General features: G+C 40.3%; 2 protein-coding genes across 4 annotated transcripts; one reads left to right on the top strand and one right to left on the bottom strand.

Moving 5' to 3' along the window:
- The first annotated feature begins 1267 nt into the window (after positions 1–1267).
- agt (angiotensinogen) lies at positions 1268–8103 on the top strand. Its single transcript, XM_061789872.1, has 7 exons — positions 1268–1426; positions 3848–4286; positions 4587–4944; positions 6203–6327; positions 6498–6646; positions 6868–7024; positions 7672–8103. Exons 2-7 carry the CDS (start codon positions 3870–3872, stop codon positions 7849–7851), a joined length of 1386 nt encoding a protein of 461 aa, XP_061645856.1. The 5' UTR covers positions 1268–1426; positions 3848–3869; the 3' UTR covers positions 7852–8103.
- Positions 8104–10625: 2522 nt separating this feature from the next.
- On the bottom strand, positions 10626–23339 carry cog2 (component of oligomeric golgi complex 2). Of its 3 annotated transcripts, XM_061790089.1 has the most exons (19): positions 22997–23339; positions 22693–22768; positions 22352–22513; positions 21640–21705; positions 20948–21028; positions 20743–20846; positions 19344–19452; positions 19090–19269; positions 18289–18413; positions 17184–17310; positions 16962–17101; positions 15563–15624; positions 14506–14657; positions 14237–14422; positions 13102–13174; positions 12876–13018; positions 12645–12784; positions 11491–11689; positions 10626–11405 (listed from the first exon to the last, which is right to left on the bottom strand). In XM_061790089.1, exons 2-19 carry the CDS (start codon positions 22747–22749, stop codon positions 11307–11309), a joined length of 2205 nt encoding a protein of 734 aa, XP_061646073.1. In that variant the 5' UTR covers positions 22750–22768; positions 22997–23339; the 3' UTR covers positions 10626–11306. The 3 variants fall into 3 exon arrangements, with proteins under 3 accessions (XP_061646073.1, XP_061646072.1, XP_061646075.1); XM_061790088.1 differs by lacking the exon at positions 22997–23339 and having other exon boundaries at positions 22693–22897; XM_061790091.1 differs by lacking the exons at positions 20948–21028; positions 22997–23339 and having other exon boundaries at positions 22693–22897.
- Positions 23340–23377: the final 38 nt, after the last annotated feature.

Genomic DNA, 23377 nt, shown 5'->3' with positions numbered 1-23377 from the left:
TTTCAAAGGAACAAAATGGACAAAATAGTGAGTTTGGTTCACATTTAATAATAGAAAACACCTAAAATATTGTTTTTCAATCATTTTGTATGTTCAATATTTTTATATTAACAGTTGGCATTAACTGCAAATTCTGGTAAGGGAACGATTTTTTGTCAAAACTGAAAGATAATTATATATTGATATAAATACTATTTATATTAATATGCTACACTGTATATATTGTATTTTATACTATTTTGTTGTTTGAGCCACTTTTTTTAAGACTCATAAATACTATTCGTCCCCAAACCCCAAATATTGAGTAAATGTTTGACTTTATAAAATTGTAATTTATGGAGCCTCTGCAGCTGCAATCTATTCACGAGGCTGTGTTCATGTCAGCCCATAAAAAAATGAACATAATATTGTTTCATTTATGATGAGAAAATATAATGAGTGTGTGTGCAAAGGAATGTTCCTCCTGATCTCACGGATGTTGGCTTTTTGATAGACAGTACTTGATAGTAAAGTGTTGTAAAGTGTACCATTTGCAAACTAGTTGCTATTTTCCCAGGCCAATTTATGAGAGGCAACGTTTCTTCACACTTACATTCACAAATATGGACAATTTAAAATCTTCACTGAATCTCGTTTGTCCTCATTAAGTTTTGTGGACACATGGAGACTATTCCCGCTGACTTTGGGCGAGATGCGGGCTGCACCCAGGACTGGTCGCCAGTGAATCGCAGGGTACAAACAAGGTTTTCACACTCACTTTCACATTTATGGACAATTTTGAGTCTTCTATGAGGCTAACGTATGTTTTTGGAATGTGGGAGAAAACCAAGCAAACAATATGCAAACTCAGACTAGAAGTTCAGAGCCAATATTGGACCCCAGAACCTTAGAAGTGTGAAGCAGAAGTTTCACCACTCACCACTGTTTCATCGTTGCTGCTCATAAGACTGAAGTCATCCAGTCCACCAAAGAATAGCAAACAACAGCAGAGTAAGCTGTTTTGACTTCCTCGTAAACAATTGTTAGATTTTGACAGTAGTTTTCCATTTCCTTCCACGTCTAGTGATTCATGTTTGTTTTCGTGTCCTGTTTACTCGTTCCGGAACACTATTCCCACGTCACGATTGAACATCTGTGCAACTTTTCGCTGAATGGACCCTTCTCTCTCTGCCTTTCCTATTGTGGCCGCCGCTCTCAGGCCCCTTTTCAGGATGCACTTACATCATGCTCCTAAAGTCAACACGTCAGGGGCGGAGGGGGCAACACGGGGAGGGCCTCTGTCAGAGCCGTTATTGATCACTATCAGGCGGCACAACCAGCCTGAGTCAGTCAGGGCCGGTGTTAATCAATAACCAGCACGGTGGTCCGCTTTAAAGTCAGGGGAGCAGAGCAGCTGCGGATTCATTCGGCAGCAAGCCCGCACACGGTAAGAGTCGACTTCACTGTCTCTGTACTTTACTCTTTGAAAGATGTTTGTTTGTAGGTTTAACGGGGAAAAAAATAGCAAGTCATCTAGCAAGTCATCAAGTCATATTTTTCATATGAAGTAGAATAAGGTACCATATGTCATGATTTCACGGGTTTGAAGAGTGGGCGTCGAAGTGCATTGATCAGAGACCAAGGCCATGTCCTGCGGTCCATCCACAGAGTGTTTGCTCACTTCACACACTCGAGAGGGTAAAGTCCGAGTTTTTCTGCACTTAACAAAAAAAAAAACATTTGCCGAAATTCTTTTTTGCAGACTTTCCTCCAAAAATATCAATCAGTCTGCTTTCTTTAAATCAGCTTTTATATTTGTAGGACCGCTCAGTGGGACACTCACTACAATATGTCACAATTTCATATCTTGATGATGAATTTGAATAAATTAATACATTTTATATATACAATGTGTGTGTGTATATATATATATATATATATAGATAGATATAGATATACGATATTAGTTTATACTTTTATTAATACGTTATTTACTTTAATATATATATTTAAATTTATACTTTAGTATTTATATATAGTACATAATGAAAATATAATTTAAAAACGAATTATGCATTTAGTCCTTTTGAAATTATTTTACATGGATATATAGATATATATATTTTTTACGTAATAATTTTAAAGGCTTAATTGTACTGTTTTAATTATATTTATAATTTTCTTATTTTATATATGTAAAATATATGTATATTTACTTTATGTAAATATATTTTATAATACAATAATAATAGCCAATGTAGTATATGTATATAGAAAATTATATAATTAAGTAATATACAATAATAATAATATAAAAAAAGCAATAAATAGTCTATTTAATTCTTTGATATTATTGAAAATTTGGGGTTACTCCAAATTTTAACCACAGAAAACATAATAAAATGTGATTATTTTTAAAAATGATTATCAGTTCATTTGGTTACCAATTGGGAGGAGTTATACACACCTTAAAGAGAGGCATGTAGCGACCCTCTTGACTTAAATTTGAGGTACCAAATATGGTTCCTTGCACTATTTACATGCATTAAACTATATGTAAAAAATAATAATAATGAAAAGTTCCAGGCGATACGGGAACACAATGATAATTCAACTTCAATAATTTCTCATTTTGCCCCTGACACCCTTGACGCAAATGCTGTAATTTTTGGAGATGTTTTTTTTTTTATATATATTGCCTGTAGTCAAGGAATCACATTTGTTAATTTAAATCATTCAAGCTACCAAATGTAATTCCTTGCCTGATATAGGCCTCGCCAGTTGAGATTATTAAAACTGTCAATTTAGTACACACTGTGAGAAGTTTCGTCTCGGGAACGGCAACATCCCGATTTGAGCAGTTTGTTGGATCCAAATAGACAAGCAAAGAAACGGACCCCAATGTGCTTCATTGTCTAAGCGACCCTTGTTGCCGAGGGCGATGCGTGCGCTCATTCAGCGGGCAGCGGCACAAAGAAGGTTCCATCCATCACTGACACGTCGTCTCGTCCCCACTGTTCTTGCCGGTTAATGGCGTCGGAGGCTAAAAACCAGATCCAGCCAGATGTCGTCTCATTGGGACACTGAGTCGAAAGAACGTATGTGTATAGATGTATGTTTTCAAATGTGCGGAGTAAAAGTCAAAAGTTGTCAATAAGTTAGTGCGCCCCGTATATTGACGGTTCGGCATTCGCGAATTCCCCTATGCGCTGATTTTTGGGCGGAACCTCTGTTAATCACTAAAAATGTCACCTATTTACTGTTTTTGTGCTCCGGCCAAAGCCATGTTTAATATACTGTAAATAATAATATTAGAGTATTGCTTTAATAATAATTCCTTTGGGCAAAGGAACTATGTTGAAGTGAGGGGAGGAGCCTCGTTTAGTCAGGCCATATTTCATCTAATAGGAAAAAAAAAAAAAGCTTTTCTGCCGTCTTGTGACATTTTATGGGCAATTACAAAACGTTTTCGTGTGGACACCAAATGCTCAATTGATTTTGGCCATTCGCTGCAGGGTTCGGTCCGTAGATTAGATCAAATTCGATTCGATTAGATAGATGGAGCAGGGCAGTTGCAGCAGCCTTGTCACTTAAACGGTTCCTCTGCCTGGAGATGGTGCTGTACAGTGGATGCTTTGGACTGTCCAAGTTGGACAGTCCAACTTGTTCGGTAATCTCCGTCCTGCCACAGATGTCAGGCTGTCCGTCTCGATGCCCACGACAGAGGCTGCCGTCCGTCCTCACTTTGTCCAGGCGCCTCGGTTCGTCCTATGTCCAGCGAATACCTGGGGTTCGCTGCATCGCTGTATTTGTACTTCCCGCCATTGACACAATATTCATAAAGTCTTTCTGTGTTCTCTCTGCTAAGGATTCCGAAATTGACAAACAAAATGCAAAGCCTACGCCCAGCTTTCGTGGTCCTGCTGCTGTGGTGCTGCCACCCAGGAGGCCGAGCCAACCGCGTTTACATCCACCCCTTCCACCTCTTCGCCGCCGACAACGTCAGCTGCGAGACCCTTCAGACCCAGACGGCAAAGCCCTTGCAGACCCTTCCTTTGGCGCCCCTCGACATGGCGGTCCTGACGCCGGAGCCCCGAGATCCGTCGCAGCAGGACACTCAGAAGCAGAACGTCACGCAGAGGACGGCGGTGCTGGCTGAGCTGCTGAACTCGTTGGGTTTGAGGGTGTACCAGGCGCTCAGCGCCAAGCAGCGAGGCGCCAACACGCTCCTGTCGCCCGTCAACATCTACGGATCCCTGGTCACCTTCTACCTGGGGACCTCCAAGAAGACGGCCAGCTCCTTCCAGGTTTGGACCTCGAATTGGCGGACTCGGTTTAGTGCAGGGGTTCTCAAATCTTTTAGGCCGAGGGACCCCTTACTGGGGAGAGGTTTTTCTACGGGCTCCTTCCTTATCCAAAGGGCCATTAAACATTATGACAAATGCCATTGGAATTACAGTAATCGCCTGCTACACGTGGGGGATAGGGACCCCACCATGTACTATGATGTAATGTATTATGTAACTATTGCACTGTACAGTTTAAGGTATGTAAAATAGTTGTATGGACTTGATCCTTTTCTCTCATCTTCCCTTCTTTCCTACCAGCTTCTGCTGGGCCTGAGCAGCGGCACCGATCGAGACGACTGCGTGTCCCTGGTGGACGGACACAAGGTCCTGAAGACTCTGCACAGCATCAACTCCCCGGTGGGCGACGGACACAAAGAAGACGAGATGACCACCCAAGTGTGGCTTTTCAGCCACCCGCACGTCCGCCTGTCCGCCGACGTCGTAGAAGGCACCCGAGACTTCTCGGACTCGTCCTTCATCCGTGGCGTGGACTTCTCCCAGCCCGAGCTGGTGAACACTTTTGTAGAGAAGACGTCCGACGGGAAAGTGAAGGACGCCTTCAAAGATGTGGATGTGAACTCCAACCTTCTGTTTGTTACTTTCTTCAACTTCCAAGGTTTGTCACTTCCTGTCGTTTCCTCAATACAGTGGTGCCTTGACTTATGAGTTTAATTCACTCCGTGAACATTGCCCTTAACTCTAACCTCATAAATCAAGTCAAGGTGAGGCGGCTTTATTTATATAGCGCATTTCATACACAAGGTAACTCAATGTGCTTTACATGATTAAAATAATTTAAAAACAAAGTACAGAAAATAAAAGACAGCAAATCCAATTCTCTTTACCTATTGAAATGAATGGATATGCCCGAAACCCAAGGGAAAAAATAGCACTAATTTATAGTAGTGTACTTTATCTATAAAAAAAAAAAAAAAAAAAAAAACAGGCACTAATAACATCAAATAGAATATAAAGAGTTAAACAGCTTGTGCATCATGATTTCATGCATAAATAGATTGTGCGGCTCCTTGTGTGCTTCCCTTGGCCACCAGGGGGCAGTACAATACTATATACATACGTATACAGTCTACACACAAAGAAGATGGTCACAACTGCTCAGTAAGATGCAGTGATATGAGTCATTTTTTTTTTTTTTTTTTTTTGCAGAGGATAAAGAATATATGCCTCTGAGTATTGTTGAAATATACGTCTACAAATATGTTGCTTAATGGTTATAACACCGTAATGTTGATGCGAGTTTTGCTAGCCCATCTATGACTTTTTGCATTGTGTGTTAGCATTAACTTTCATAAGACAAAGTTATTTAGTTTGGTTAAATACACAACTTGTAATTTTCTTTGTTTTATGTTTAGTTTTACAGTATACCGGTATTGCAACTGGGAGTAGCAATAAACAATAAACTTTTTGGAAGAATTGTTCACTATCCGCCAAACTGTTGCTTGTTGAGAAGTTTGCTGCCACCATCCGGCGTGTTAAAATTTAGAGTTACTGTTACAGCTTAATTGTTTGGGTAGTGTACATGTGACACCTCAAAAAACATTTTCCCAATAAGAACACCAGGGATTGCAATTTTTCAGTTGCATTATGTGTGCATTGGTCCATCGCCAGGTTTCTGGGTGTGAGTCTCTGACTGTATTTTGTATTTTATTTTTTTTGCGATTGTGCAGTTAATTGTGAAGGTTTTTGGTCCAGTTGAAATTAAAACACCTTCGCCTTAGTTCAAAGGGTCTCGTTTTACATTTTTGCATTGATAAATCTGGAACACAAAAACAAAACAAAAAAGCCCTCGAATGGATTAAAGAGACATCTTAGTTGTACCCTACAATCAATCCCGCCTGTCTTTGTCTTTCTAGGCAACTGGAAGACGACCTTCCAACCAGAGAAGACCTCCTTACAGGAGTTTTATGTGGACGAAACAACCACCGTGATGGCTCCGCTGATGACCCACACGGGCCTGTACCACTACTTCAATGATAAGGTACTTCAAATACCTTATAAAGGTCTGTTTAAGTCAGTGACTTTTCACCTAGAAATCCAATGTTTAGGTGAATCTTCTGGCTTGTGTTACCAGTACTATATCCTGACAAGCCAAAGACATAATGTATATCTAATACATCTACAGTAATAATCCATGTGTGTTTTGTGTAGGTGAGGAGGTGCACGGTGGTGAAACTGTCACTAAGTAAACGCTCCTACATGCTGGTGGTGGTGGCCCACAAGGGCGCCAAGCTACACGACATCGAAGCCAAACTACGCACTGACGTCATGTCCTCGTGGTGCCACAGCCTCCAGGAGGGGTCAGTCTGACTGTCTACATACACTGTTGAGCCGTTTATTTCATCAATAATGAAGTTTTGAGACTCATTTTACCATTCAATTCAGCAATAATAATTGATAGATCAATTAATTAGGTGGAAACGTGTACAGTCGAATGACACTTCCTCCTCTGGTCATCAAATAAAATGAAATAATATCAAATTTGATCAAATGCTGTATTGGTCGTCATGCGGTGTTGCAGGCTGCTGGAGCTGTCGCTGCCAAAGTTTTCCATGTCTTCTGTGAACGACCTGCGTGAGCTTTTGAGCAACGTGGACGCAGAAGTGGAGGCCAAACTGTTGGGCTCGCAGGCCGAATTCAGCCGACTGGGCAACACCGACCAGTTCACCATCGATAAGGTAAGCGAGGGGCCACACGACTGCTAGGAGCAATTACCGGTTAATAGAGACTGGCGTATGGAGCAAGACAGAGTCAACTAAAAATGTTTGAATGAGGTAGTTTATTTACATTATTCACCTTCATTTTTTTAACACTTTTTGTCACCTGTGTCAGAAATCTCTATCCAGTTACGTTAATAGTATTTGCTTGATATGTTATTTAATACAGGGGCTGAGCCCTGCACCGAATCCCCAGCAATTGATCCCCCCACACCCCAAAAAAAGGCTTGCAATTGCCAAGAGATGCCACAAGATGGCAGCAAAGCATTACGTTTGTCGAAGTGAAGCTCCTCAACTTGCTTCAACATTGTTCCTTGACACCAAGATGCCACAACATAGCGGCAAACACTACTTTTATCCAAATGAAACTCCTCAATTCAATTCCACATAGTGCCTTGGCACAAGATGGCAGCAAAGCACCACTTTTGTCTAAATGAAGATCCTCAAGTCACTTCAACTGACTTCCCCAGCACAAATATGCCAACAAAAGGGTGGCAAAGCACTAGTTTTTCAAATGTTGCTAAATGCCCGTTTGGGCCGTGGGCGGGCTTAAGATGTCAAAAAGTATTGCAATTCCATGTTGCGTGTCCTCTTCTTGGCGCTTCTAGGCGATCACCAAGGTGTCGTTCGAGATGTCCGAGGAAGGCGCGACGTCCCGGGACAAAGCGGAGGAGGCGACGGGCACTCCCCTCAAGATTTCCGTCAACCGACCCTTCTTGTTCTCCGTGGTGGAGGGAGAGTCCAACGCCATCCTCATGTTGGGAAAAATCACCAACCCGACGCTGTGAAAATAACCAGACTAGACTTAAAATGAAGGAAATCATCAGTTTTATCATCATTGCCATGTTGTCAGTATTTATGAAAACACGTTACTGTTTTTCCACTTTTAAGTTCCACTTTAATTTTGTTTTTCTTTTAACAATTCCTCTACAGTATTTTTCAATAGAGTTGTTACAGTTCATCAGATGAGCCTTGTATATTGTAACTAAAGAGTTTATTTTTGTTCGATGGCCGAATAAAATGTTTGTTCCTCAATCAAATTCAATTGTAGTCGTTATTCTGCGTCAGGCACCCAGGGCAAAACATAATGGATTTTTGAAAGTACACATTTTGAGTTCTCTAAATTATTCTTGAAAAACATGCAGACATTTTCGTTGTTGTTTTTTTTTAAATATATTTGCCTGAATTCTCAGGATTTTAAAAATATACAGTATGGATGTTTGCATTACATTTATGAAATAATAGGTCTATTGGTGTTTGGTGATATGAAAACTAACTGAGAGTTGAATTAATCGGCTCGTGGTGAAGTGCTGGGTTTCAAGGGAGGGTTAGGGCTTCAAACCAGGATTAGGGTTTCAAATTAGGGTTTCAAACCACGGTTAGGGTTTAGGGTTAGGGTTTCAAACTGGGGTTAGGGATTCAAATTATGGTTTCAAACCGTGGTTAAGGTTTCAAACCAGGATTAGGGTTTCAAACCAAGGTTAGGGTTTCAAACCAGGGTTAGGGTTTAGGGTTAGGGTTTCAAACTGGGGTTAGGGATTCAAGTTAGGGTTTCAAACCGTTGTTAAGGTTTCAAATTATTGTTTCAAACCAGGGTTAGGGTTTCAAATTAGGGTTTCAAACCATGATAGAGTTTTATATTAGGGTTTCAAACCGGGGTTTGCATTTCAAATTAGCGTTTCAAACTGTGGTTAGGGTTTGAAACCAGGGTTAAGGTTCGAAATTGGGATTTCAAACGAGGGTTAACGTTTCAAATTAAGGTTTCAAACCGAAATTAGAGTTTCAAACCAGGATTAGGGTTTCAAATTACTGTTTCAAACCGGGGTTAGGGTTTCAAAATAGGATTTCAAACCAGGGTTAGGGTTTCAAATTACAGTTTAAATCCAGGGTTAGGGTTTCAAATTATGGTTTCAAGCCAGGGTTACGGTTTCAAATTAGGGCTTCAAACCAGGGTTTGGGTTTCAAATTAGGGTTTCAAACCGGGTTGGGGATTCAAATTATGGTTTCAAGCCAGGGTTACGGTTTCAAATTAGGGCTTCAAACCAGGGTTTGGGTTTCAAATTAGGGTTTCAAACCGGGTTGGGGATTCAAATTATGGTTTCAAACAAGAGTTAGTGTTTCAAATTAGCGCTTCAAACCAGGGGTTGGGACCCGCGGCTAGGGTTTCAAGTTAGGGTTTCAAACCAAGGTTAGGGATTAGGGTTAGTTTTCAAACTGGGGTTAGGGATTCAAATTATGGTTTCAAACCAGGGTTAGGGTTTCAAACAGTGGTTAAGGTTTTAAATTATGGTTTCAAACCAGGGTTAGGGTTTCAAATTAGGGTTTCAAACCGTGGTTAAGGTTTAAAATTATTGTTTCAAACCAGGATTTGAGTTTCAAAAAAGGGCTTCAAACCAGGGTTTGTGTTTCAAATTAGGGTTTCAAACCGGGTTGGGGATTCAAATTATGGTTTCAAACGAGAGTTAGGGTTTCAAATTAGGGTTTCAAACCGTGGTTAAGGTTTAGGGTTAGGGATTCAAATTATGGTTTCAAACCAGGATTAGGGTTTTATATTATGGTTACAAACCATGGTTAGGGTTTCAAATTAGGGTTACAAACCGTGGTTAAAGTTTCATATTAGTGTTTCAAACCAGGATTAGGGTTTCAAATTAGGGCTTCACACCAGGGTTTGGGTTTCAAATTAGGGTTTCAAACCGGGTAGGGGATTCCAATTATGGTTTCAAACAAGGGTTAGTGTTTCAAATTAGCACTTCAAACCAGGGTCTTCACACCAGGGTTTGGATTTCAAATTAGGGTTTCAAACCGGGTTTGGGATTCAAATTAGGGTTTCAAACCGTGGTTTGGGTTTGAAACCAGGGTTAGGTTTCGAAGTTGGCTTTTGAAACGAGGGTTAACATTTCAAATTAAGGTTACAAACCGAAGTTAGGGATTCAATTGAAGGTTTCAGACCAGAATTATGGTTTCAAATTACAGTTTCAAACCAGGGTTAGGGTTTCAAACTGGGATTCGGGTTTCAAATTAAGGATTCAAACCGTGGTTTGAGTTTCATATTCGTGTTTCAAACCAGGGTTTGGGTTTCAAATTATGGTTTCAAACAAGAGTTAGGGTTTCAAATTAGCACTTCAAACCTGGGGTTTCAAATTAGGGATTCAAACTAGGGTTAGGGTTTAAAATGATAGGTTTTCAAACTTGTGTTTCAAGATGGGGTTAAGTTACAAGGTTCAAGCGCGATTCATTTGCAGTCCGGACACGGAGGGGCGAACAGCTCAGCTCCGGAGGGTCTTTCAAGAGTCTCCGGTAACATCACTTACATTTGTCGCTTGTCACTTTGTACGTCGCCATGGAAGAGACAAAACTGCCCCCCAAAACAGAGTCATTTTAGACACAGAGTGACAAAGTGTAATGTGATTCTCGATCCTTTGTGTATTTTGACAAAAGAAAGTCAAGGGCCTTTGTTAAGATACCTGCAAACTGAAGTCAAGGAGAAAAAAAAAATGCAAAATGATTTCTTCAAATTCAAGCCCAAAATTCAACATCAGTGATTCTCAGAGTAGCACTTAAGAACTGTTTGCTTTCAATCATTTATTGAGGTACAATTTTCAACTCTTATGTACAATAGATATGAATTGAATCGATTCCTTTCGTTTGCCTTTTTATATTTATATGTATTAAAGAGCTGCATTAACATTACAGTAACAAAAAAAAACACTTTTTAGTGTCGTCTTTTTTGATAAACACGTCATAATTGTATTTCAGTTGTGAAGGTGGCACTTGGAAAGCTGAGTATTTGTCTCCTTTAGGTAGTACTTGGTGTAAAACGTTGGAGAGCCACTGTAATCTCCATAAACTAAACAGCAGAAATGAGTGTAGTGTTGCACAAGCACTACAGTAACACTGTACTAAGTCATTGTACTAGGATCCGATGACACAAATTGTAAGCATTTATTTCACTCCTGAGCTCATTTCAATGCGCAGTATAAATAGTCAGTTTCTCGCAGAACACAATATGACCAGTCCACACGTTTGCGTAGAACAGCACACACGATGATTCGGCTCATCTCGTCCAGCCACTTTATGCGGATTCATGTATACATTTACATTATACACGATCCAATCACAGTTGCACATTCTGCGTGCACTTTGGCTTTACAATATCTATTAAAATGTCCTCGTTCTTCCTGATCGAACATCATTGTGAACCCATTCCCAAACCCTGCACGGCAGTTATCTTGTTTTATTTTTGTCAGGGGTTGTGTTCAACGAGATCTCTGGCTTCTTTCACCAGCTCCATCAGTGTGGAGAACATGGAGATGTCTGCCGGGTCCAGGCCCATCTTCTGTATCTGAGGGACAACACGCACACAATTTGGATCATTTAAGTGCGAAATGTACTTGTTCACTGTACACGTGACGCCCCCACCCACAGACCTGTTCCCCCAGGTACTCCACATCTAGAGCCAGTTGCAGGCGGATCTTGGTGTCGTCCGACGGGGCGCCGTTGGTTCCGGCCGCGCCGCCGCCGCTGCTGGTGGCGGCGGTGGCGCCCTTCCTGGCTTGCTTCAGTCGCTTCAGACTCTCCTCCATCTTCCTCACCGAGCTCAGAACCTCAGAAATGGTCTCATAGTACCTAGCACACACGTGTGTCCATGTAGTTAATCGTGACCCCAAAAATCATAAACAACCTGATTAACTTATTTTATTATTACGTTTATTTGCGGTGGCCGACTGGTTAGCACATCTGCCTCACAGTTCTGAGGACCCGGGTTAAAATCCGCCCTCGCCTGTGTGGAGTTTGCATGTCCTCCCCGTGCATGCGTGTGTCTTTTCTCCGGGTACTCCGGTAGGTTGATTGAAGACTCTAAATTGCCCGTCGGTGTGAATGTGAGTGCGAATGGTTGTTTGTTTATGTGTGCCTCTTGCCCGGAGTCAGCTGGGATAGGCGCCAGCACGCCCCTCGTGAGGATAAGCAGTACAGAAAATTGATGGATATTTATTTGTATACCTTTTCAACTATTCGATTTATTTCATTTTTAAAATGTACTGTATGCATTTCTTTTTTAAAGCATAAACACATTCACCAATGTACTTAATTTTTGAAAGTACATTTTAAAAACCTGTTAAAAGATTTACAACCTGATTTGTTTATGAATTTTGAAACATCACTAAAGAAAAAAATATTTGTTAACAGTTTTTAAAACTTTTTAAACAATTATAACGTCTTTATTTTTTTAATCTATTACAACCATATTTAATATATTTCTATATTTTTTTTTCATGATTTATTTTGAAGCCTCATGAAAAAAAAAGCAAAAACATTTTTTGTTAATTTATACTGATTTTTCAAACTATATTAAACAAAAATTACAACCTGATTTGTAGTTATTCTAAAACCAAACAGTACAACACCATTTTAAAACCATATTTAAAAAAATATATAAAATATTTGTATTTGCTTAAAACCAAATCAAACAAAAAATAGAACCATATTTATTTAATGTATTTGTTTTTAACCCTGTATATATATGAAAACTGTATCCAGTAAGTTCCTCCACGGAGAAAACAAACAAAGTTGGGGAGCTCACCTCTGCGTGCATTCCGAAAGAGTCACTCTCAGCCACTGTCGCGCCGTAGCCGCGTCCACCAGGCCCGTCGAGTCGGTCAGCAACTGATGCAACGGCTGCAAGGCGTTGTCCATGTACGCCGACGCTCGCACGGGCGCCCCCTGTCCACGTGGAAAGAAGAAATGTGTTCAACGGCGCGTCGGGCTAGCAGGTGGCGGCGGCGGCGGCGACTTTGGTCTTCCGGCGACCGACCTTATTAGTCCTGCGGTAGAGTCGGGGCACCTCGGACGCGCTCTTCAGGAAGCGGCAGCTGCGTTCGCTCAGGTGTTGGGTCATGCGGGTGCTGAGGGCGGGGATGCTGCCGGACAGGCACGCTTTGGAGTCCGCTAATGCCTCTAGGGGGGAAACATGTTCCTTCAAATCGGTCACCTTTTTAAAACCTTCCAGTAGTGAAATTAGACATTTACTTGTCACGTACCTTCCACAATGACAAGGTTTGTGAACCCGATGACTTCCAACCGCTGTCTGGCCATTTCTGACACTTCTGGTAACTAAAAGACAAAAGGAGACCATTTTTAAACGTATGGTCTTCAGGGTTTATAATTGCTTTAACAGTAGATGCCACAAGATGGTTGCAAGGCACTACATTCTTATTAGACACATTTACACATTTTGTTATTTTTATATTCCATTTTCCGAGCCGCTTCTCCTCACTAGGGTCGCGGGCGTGCTGGAGCCTATCCCAGCTGTCATCGGGCAGGAGGCGGGGTACACCCTGAACTGGTTGGTTATTTTTATATATCATGCTTTAAAAATGTCAGCACACAATTGTATTTTTTGCATAAAACTTTGATTAATCCAATATTTTTTGTTAACACTTAAGGAAATATTGATTTTGTTCAGTAGAATTCTTTATTAATTTAAAAATTTGTTTTTAACTGTAATAACACAAAATATAATCAGATTTATTTTATTTAGGCATTTACTTTAAACCTTAATAAAAACAATTACAACCTTATTTATTTTTAATTTTTAAACCTTATTTAAATATAAAATGAAACATTGACCAAAGGTTACAAGCTAATTTCTTGTACTTTATTTATTTACTTTGAAACCTTAAACAAAAATAAATTTACCCGACTTATTTTTATGATACTACTAAACAAAATCTGTTTTTTTAAACCTTAAACACAAATTGCAACCTATATATATTTTTAAACATTATTAAACCAATATTAGGCTACTCCATTATATTTAGATTATATTACCTTCTAAATATACAACTTATAACCAGAATAATTATTTCACTTAAAACAAATTTCAACATGATTCACATATTTTATCACCACATAGTGCTAATTGTAAACTGTGAAGGCACATTCAATTAAGAAACGACTACACATATTTGTGACAGTGTACATAAAATACTATGTACATTGAGGATACATACACAAATGTAAAGATTGTGGCATGATATGATAGTAAGTGGAGAAAACTAATAATAACCCCCCCAAACGGAGCATGACTTCGACACAGCTCTTATATTGGTTGTGTTTAGCACGTGCAGGTGTACCTAATGAAGTGTGTAGTGCTATTATGATCGTTGCGCTTACTTGCTCTTGTAGTTTTTGGACGTCGGCTGCAATGTGGACTAGCTTTTTGGTGGACAGCGAGGCCGGACTTCCGCTCTCGCTGCCCGTCTCCTCTACGGACGCCCTGCTGGAGGTGGACGACGCCGAGCTGGGGAGGGTCCTGGCGGGCTCTTTGCTCACCTCGGGCAGAGTGGTCTTGGTCAGCACCTGCTCGCCGAGCCAATCGATCAATCGAAATCAAATCAGTAAGTCTTGAAATGATAATTAGTATTCCATTATTAAAAGCTGACCTCGTCCAGGAAGGTTCCGTATCGCGAGTAGAGCTGCAGCGTGAGCTTCCAGAAGCGATGAGCCAGCGGCGCCAGGTAGATTTTGTCGGCCCAGCAGCGCGTCAGGCAAGACCACAGCGACACCGACGCCTGAAGGTGGTACGCGCTGCCGGCTGGATGCACGGCGGCACACAGACAAGTGTCAAAGTGATATTAGTAAGTGTATTATACTGTAGGTGTTATTAAGCCTGGATTTATACTTCAAGTGCCTAATTCTGATTTAATGCCTGTGTCATCTGATTGAGTGATAAGAAAGAAAAACCATCAAATCTCATTTTTATAGGTGTCTTCTAAATGTTTTTTTTGTTTGTTTTTTTTGGCCAGTGTGCAATCCATTGAGGATTCATGGCATCATCGAGTTGAACTGTCTTGCTCCCCATTAATCCCCTTCATATTCGCATCTGCATATTGCTTTTTCTGAAACACCCTAAATTGTCACAACATACCACCAAAGCGCTGTCTAAATTGGAAAGTAGTACAGTGGTACCTTGACTTACAAGTTTTATTCAGTTAGTGATTGGGCTTGAAACTCAACGTACTCCTACAGTGGTGCCTTAAAACAAGAGTTTAATTTAATCTGTGACTATGCTCATGATTTAAAACACTTATAACTCAAATCACCTTTCCTCAATGAAATGAACGGAAATGCCATTAATGCGTTTCACACTCCGCCCCAAAATCCTTTTCTTTTTTTTTTTTTCCTGTAAGTTTTTGTCACATTTTTTTTTTTTTGCTTCAAGTCAATGGGCATTGTGCTGCTCCTGGGGGCAGTATAATCTAATCTATAGATATGCCCCTGTACAGGTGACCAATCTGTGTATCCGTGACATCGAGCTCACAATGATCGGGTATTTCAGTGCATTTGCATGTATTCTGTACGTATCAGGTTGTTATCCACATTTGGAAGAGTCCGCATTCCGATCTGAAGGTACTCTATTCAACCCCCCCCCCCCATAACGAATATCCCAATTGTGCCATTTGAGAGCAGAAAAAAAAAAATGTAATCCAAGACACACACCTGGCGCCGCCTGTAATCCGTCGCTGATGGCGTTCTCCAGGCTTCCTGCTATTTCCTTATACCTGGAAAAGCATTCGGAGAGGAGAAAGGAGCAAGTAATCATTGCGCAATATCAGCTGTGATGTGCAAACATGAAGGAACACAGTGCTTTCTGGAAAAAAAAAAAATGACTTTTCCCCAATACTGTCTGTGGCGTGGCCTTGTACAATCTTTGTGTGACGTGCAGCAATGAATGTCTACAGCAGTCGAAGTGTACTTTGTGTTGCATCCGTGTTGTGTGTGTTTACAGAAGGAGTGGGTCACAGTCAAACATGAAGCCACACGTCCGCAACGCTCCCGCTGCGACGTGCTGCTCAGTTTTTGTTCCGGCATCAAACACATGTGCGATAGGTGCATCCGTAAGTTTGTTTTTAAGTAGGCGGGATTGGACGTGCCGCTGTGTCGCCATACACTGGCCAGACACTTCATTAGGTACACCTGCACATTCTAATGAGATCCAATACAAATGCATAACTGATGAGGGGTTTCTGATATACTGGTCATCACCATCTGAGGGGGCAAACTAGCACATCCATGTGATGCTTTATTTATTGTACATTTATTATTTTTAAAACTTAAAAAAATATATAACCTGACTTATTTTCCAAATCTTATTAAACTAAATATTTTTTTAAACTTGAACAAAAAGTTAACTTTATTTCTAAACCTCATAAAAAAAATGACTTTCTATTTTCTTTTATTTGTATTTATGAATCAATTTTTAAACATTGTTGTTTATTGTTTAAATATTAAACTAAACTTAAAAGCTAATTTATTGCTTATTTACTTTTAAACCTTACCTTAACATTACAATATGATTTATTTTTAAAATAATATCAAACAAAAATAATAAGATAATTAGTTGTAAATAATTGTAATTAATTATATTATTTACTTACTTTTAACCTCAACCTAAAATGATCAAAAATTCATTTTTAACATTAGAATTCAAACTGTTTTCAACCTTATAATTACAACCATTTTTAAACATTTTAAAAATGACAAATATGAATTTACATTAATCTATTTTCAAACCTTACCTCAAAATTACAATCTGATTCTTTTTTTTAAACCATTAAACAAAAACTACAACCTAATATATATATTTTAATTATAATTTTTAAACCTCAACCCTAACTATGTTTTTACACGTGTTAAACTGATTTATGTATTTAATTAAGAAAAACCTTTTTTTCTTTACCTAATTACCCATAAATTACAACCTTTTAAATTGATTTTCTTGTTATACAGTACACATTTGAATCCTTCAATTATGAAGGGGATGCCAAGGTGCTGCTCAATTTTGTTAACTCTAACCTTAACCCACACACACACAATAAGCGCTGTGCCACTTACTTACCTTAGCTGAAAGTATACGGGCAGGTTCCATTTATTGTGGAAGCCGACGTATGACGGGTGCGCTCTGAGCCGTCTCACGCTGGCCTGCGAGCTGCACTGGCGCTCGAACCGGCGTACAAACTCTGTGCTCGCGCTGTAACGCTAGAAATGAAGAACACCACGGTAAGACGAGGAATAAATGCCAAGTAAGCTGACGTCATTTCTTGTCCCCCATCCGCTGTACCTCATAGAATATGTCGGGGTTTCCGGGGTTGAAGAGGTAAGACAGCCTCTCCTCGATGCCTTTCACCATCTCGGGCCACACCGAGTTGACCAGGAAGTCGTAGCCGGGAATGATGTCGGCTTTGTCGCTGAGGAGAGAGGGCATTTCAATGAAGGATCTACAGATGAATTGGGTTACTCATGTGGCATTGTAATCAGGCCCGATTCTGTATACTTTGTCTTGAAGTCAAGGGACCATAACTAACTCGACAAGGGGTGCAACTATCAAATATTTTTAGAATCGAGTATTCTACCGATTAATTGATTTTGTATTATTAAACAATAACGTGCGGGTGAGCTGCAGCTATTATTTATGTCCACTTGGGGTCCCCATCCTCACTTTCTACTGTAATATCTGTGATTCTGAGCGTGTATGGCTTTAAAAAGGCAGGGCCTGGCCTGGTGAGTGACGTGGGCGTCAGAGAACGCGAGTGTAGATATGGCTCACTGTTAACCGCCTAATGCAGGTTGAGTGACTCGCCGTGAGTTGTGGCCATCGGCAGCTCATGTATGAACATGTTTACTTTTATTTTTATTTTTTTTCTTTCCTCCAGGCTTGCCACCATCGCACCAATTTATTTCTGGGACTGCAGTAACATTAGTCTATGTGGAAAAATTATCCCTGCTTCAAGTTTTTGAACAATAGTCAACAGAGAGGTCAGAAAGGTCGCTAAACATAGCGACCAACTTGCGAAGTTGGCAAGACGGACTACTTTTGTGAACCAGCTCCTCTCTGTTGGCAGCTATGTTGTTGTGTGCACATCAGCAGAGATACACTTTGAATTACAGAAGCCACAAAAACAGCAAATTTTTATTTTTATTTTTTTTAATCGTCCTGACAAATAAAAGTTAGAGAGTTAATCTATAAAATCAATTAATCGCATATACAAATAGTTGTTCCAATACTGTCGTTTCTGTCTTCCCAGTTTTCCGGAATGCAGCACTTACTATTCCAAATGAGCTTTTGCTATAGCAAGCATGTGCATGTTTATCTAAAAATTCTCTGATTGCACATTTTTCCAATTATGACTCAAATAAATTTCTTTTGACTATCCACCCTTACTAACCTGGATATGGCTCCTCCGGTCACTTCTCTCAAGAGTCTGCAGTGATGAGGAACAAACTCCAGCAGCCTTGAGTACATCACCTGGAGACCATTGGGACTGGACTTGACCACCTCCTCCACAATCACCTTCGAACATACGGAGGAAGCCGTAAGTTCTCACACAGCAACCCCAAGTAGAGTTGTACCTTGACTTACCACAGTGCCCCAACTTACAAGTTTTTTGAGTTATACTTTTGTATTTGTTTTGCTTTCGGTAGTGAGCCAAAATTCAAGGTATGAATGAGCTTCCGGTACGACGACGCTCGGGTGAAGTGAAGAATAAATAAATAAATAAATAAATAAAATAAAGATAAAAAGGAACAATTAAGGGCCTGTAATGTAAACGTTCATGTGGGCAAAGTGAGCCACAGTCAAACACACAAATACAAAATGAGAACACTTGAACTGCTGTAGGCCACAACCAGCCAACCGGAGGCCAGCTCCCGACGTCGCTCACTAGGCCACAAAAACAACGGAAAACGCAAAGCACTACATGAAGCTCATTAACTTATTTCAACATAGTTCATTGGCAGCAAGTCATAAAAACATGGTGGCAGAGTAATATTTTTTCAGGGAAAAGAGTATAGGTTAAAAAAATAACAAAAATGCAAGTATCAAATCACAAATATGCAGGGGAATATTGTAAGGACAGTTCAATTCATTTTAATGGGGAAAATGTATTTAATATGTGTCCCGAACTCAGTGATGGAACAAATTAGTCAGGGTACCACTGTAGAATCTTCAACATTAACGCCATGTTTACCTGATCCATGAAGGGTTTGACCAGCACTTGTCCCACCAGCGCCTCAGCGTCTCGCATCTTGTCGATGGTGGCGTACGTCCTGAGGCAGTGTCGCACCATGTCCACGTTGGATGTCTGCAGACCCTCGATGAGCAGACCCTCCAGGGAGCGCTGCAGCATGGAGGTGATGCCGGCGATGCGCTGGAGGGGCGGATGCAAACGTTCACGGAGGATCTTTCAAAACGAAGCGACGGTGCTTTCAGATGAAGACTCACAGGTCTGACTTTGTCCAGCAGTGGCATGCCTTTGCTCTGCACGGCGTGGAACTGAAGCTGGTTGAACTCGGTGGCGATCCTCTCCAAGATCTGACCTGCTAACAAGGGGCTGAACACGGACAGAAAGACAAGACGCACAATGTCACGGATTTAAAGAATATCTATGACATAATGTGTCTATTGTTAGGGTATCTGTAGGTTAGAGGAAGCCAGATGGAAGACTTTTTAAGAGCGTTGTAAGGCCACTTCAAACAAAAGTCACGACCTATCATTCTCTAAAAATGATCATGAGGAACAAGCGTTTTTTGTTTTTTTTAACATTTTAGAAATTTGAGGACATTTTCTTTGCATGTATGAAATAGTTTACAATGCAGATTAATTCAAAATACATCAAAGAAAATAAGGCATTTTTTTTTTTAAACCTTTCAATGGGACATTTAATGATTAAGACATTTTTGAGCCTAATGAAAGCCTTCATTTTGAAAAATAAAATTCAAGATATTTTAAGCATAAGGCGACAAAACACTTATCAAAATAATAAAAAATAACTAAAAACAAGTTTTAGTTTAGATAATTGTGAATACTGAAAATAAAATAATAAAATATTAATTAAAAAAAATGTTTTAATGTATGTACAGCAGACTGAACTATGACTTCCCAAAAACTATTTTCAACTTAAATAATTGTTAATAAGTTGAAAATTAAAAATAATAAATAAGACTAATTTGTACAATACATAAAACAAAAGAAAACATACAATGCAATATAAGAGCCTTAAAGTTTGAAATTCTCAAATTAAAATGAGTATGATAGTTACCGTATTTTAACTAAATTCATTTATTAACAGTATTTTAATGCAATGTATTTACTTTTATGTTGTTATGCATCTGTACTGTTGGAATCCAAATTATTGCATTGTAAATTACATTCATTTGCAAAATCCACCCATTTTCTGTACCACTTATCCTCATGAACAATAAAAAAAAATGACAACTTATTTGAATTGTTTGGAACTATTTCTTGTTGTTCCTTGCTGTATGAAACGCTAGGCTGCATAATGCTACAAATATAGTGCCGCACGTGGCCAGGTGGTGAGCACATTTGCCTCACTGTTACGACACTAGCTGTTAAAATATAGGTTTCTTGTGTGGAATTTGCATGTTCTCCCTGTGCTTGCGTGGGTTTTTGGGTGCACTTTGGCTTCCTCCCATATTCCAAAAACAGGCAAATTAAGTACACTGAAGACTAAATTGTTCATCGGTGTGAATGCGTGTAGAAATGGTTGTTCGTCTATGTGTGCCTTGCGATTAGCCGGCTCCCAATCCAGCCTAGTCAGCTAAGGTAGCCTTCAGCTCACCGGAGACCCTAATAAGAACATGGATGGACGGACATTTGACACCTGTTGATTTCCAACGAGTTGGACTCTTTGGGGTTTTGCGAGTTGAGGATTTTCTCAATCTTCTCCACCGAGCGCACCACCTGGATCAGCCTCAGGACGCAAACCTGACGGACAGAATGGAATGCATGGGAATTAAAAGATATTTAAAATGAAATTTGATGGTGGCACAGATGATTCTATAACAATAGCAATGTAAGAGCCTAACCTTTTTCTTCTGCAGGTCTTCCTGTTTGGATAGCTGCACGTCTATGGCTTGTATCACCTCGCTGACGCACGACCGCAGGCTCTGCACCGACAAGGTTCCTCAGCACTCATTCAAACGGTCGTACACTAACTACTAGTGATGGCGAGATGAGGCTTCATGACGCATCGCAACACTTCAGCCGTTGGTTCGAGTAATGGTTCATTTCTTGATGCTTCATGTGCTCACGAAACATGTTCATAATCACCTGCAGCTGTATCTTATCCACATATGTTATGCGTTGCATTTTGCGTCTTTTTGGCTCTTGGGAATGTAATACAAAACAATGCTTGACCAAGTAATTTTCCGACATAGAAGTGTAAAATATATTATTTTTGAAAACACTCTGTGTGCGTAAAACGTTCATAATCATTGGTATGGCAGGTTGTAAACTATTTTTCTGTCACTTTCGGAAAATGTCATGTGCTTTAGCGGGCAGAGGACTTTGAAAGTGCTTATTTAGAACTAACAGTTTATCGCCATTTTTGCCGGGCAGAGAGGCTTCGGATGTCATCACTTCTGGCTCCCCCCCTAAATGAAGCAAGCCTCGATACGCGCTTTGCGGAAACGCCCCTTCCATTACCCGAGAGGCGGCTCGAAAACTCGGCACATCTCGCAACGTCACTACCGACTACATATCGAATTCAAACACGTACCATGACCTCCTCCCGTAGCTGTCCCAGTGGCACGGAAAGCTGATTGAGGGCTTTGTCCATCCCCACCTGAGACAAGATGAGAGGGCGGCAATAATTCAATTCAACTGTATTAATATAGCGCCAAGTCACAACACAAGTTGTCTCAAGCGACTTTACATATCGCTGGCATCGGGACAAACCCTCCTATAGTATGTCAAAAATGTAGTCAAATTCATATTTTTTTTCATAGATTAAAACTATTAGTGATTCCCCAAAGTGGGTGTTATTTTTACAAATTCTTTACCAAGCTTAAGTGTTGAAAATGGCTTGCTCTCTTTGAAGATGAGATGCTAACGGCTCAACAAACACACAGGGTTTCTTCGACTCAACTTTCATCACATTATTGTCGACTTAAAAACAATCATAAGTCGTGCAACGCCTAGTCTTCATTGTATTAATTTAATTTGCAATAATAATGCTTGGGTCATTGGCAGTAGTACTAGGAGTTTTACTGCACCATTAAATTAATTGCATAAATTGTAGCAATCCAGATGTAAACATGTTGTTGTTGTTGGGTGCACCGCGAAATCTGAGCTGGATAACAAAATAAATATAGTAATATTCTACCTTGAAACAGTACTAAAGTGGAAAAGAACTGGTAAATTCTGAGAATATAGATGCACAAGAAAAGAGTTTACAGTTTGGAAGCACATATGATGCAATAAGCACTCACTAGATTGGTGGAGAGGTTGACAAAGTCAGCGTAGTCCTTGTTTATTAGCTCCACCATGGCTGTTTTCAGCAGCTTGTAGTAGAGCTCCAGGTCCTCCCTCATCTCCTCCAGCTGCACCTGCTTCCGACACTCGGCCACGAACTGGTCCACGTCAAAGTCATCCTGGGGGCACAAAAACAACAACTATGAAGCCTCTAGGGATGATAGTTACTATAGAATGCAGCCATTATCAACTTTTTGGCATCGGCGATCGTTGAACTTGGAGCCGGTGAGTGTCTATTCGCCATGTAGCGAAAGCGAGCACATCTACGACCGATTACGTTAATACAGACGACCCTTACCTTCATGAAAACGTCCTTGTCGAAGCACAGAGAGTCGGGGCCCTTCGGTAAATTCATGATGAAGTCTAAAATGCAGCTACAACATAAGAAGCAGGGAAGATACAGCGGCTAAGTGTTGGCGATTACTTCCGCAAACATGGCACATGACCAGCGAAGAAGAAATTTCAGGCTTGGATAACAGCAGCGCCCCATAGAGAGTGCCGGTAGTAACTGCACCGTGGTACTGCATTGGCATTCTTCAACGGAAGCTTTCTGAATTACAAAAAATAGATTTAAAAATAAAAACATGATGAAAAATACAAACCTAATCTTAATCTTTATTTTCCTCAAACATGGCACAATAGTCTGACAATGGCCGTAGACCGGCGGTACCCTTCATTGCATGCTATAAATATGCATGTGCTAAATAATCGAACCTCGGCCTCTTTTTTTTGTGACTTTATAGGAGGGAATAAATCTTACAGGGCTGCAACAGTGTCACGCAATGCAGGAAGAGAAATTGCTCCAGTGCCAATGGGATACTGGCTCGTGAATGACGCGTTCAGGGAACACTGGGTCGTCGGACAACTCAAGTCTTTGACTCGGGGGAAGATGCATTTCTTTGGACAGGTGTGTGGCGTCACTGCGGTAACGATGGCAGGGCCCATGTAGACGCCCTAAAAGAGCATACTAAATCGTCACCGAC

This window comes from Phyllopteryx taeniolatus, chromosome 11 (genome assembly GCF_024500385.1).
Source record: "Phyllopteryx taeniolatus isolate TA_2022b chromosome 11, UOR_Ptae_1.2, whole genome shotgun sequence".
NCBI lineage: Eukaryota > Metazoa > Chordata > Actinopteri > Syngnathiformes > Syngnathidae > Phyllopteryx > Phyllopteryx taeniolatus.
This window is presented reverse-complemented; position numbering and strand designations above follow the sequence as displayed.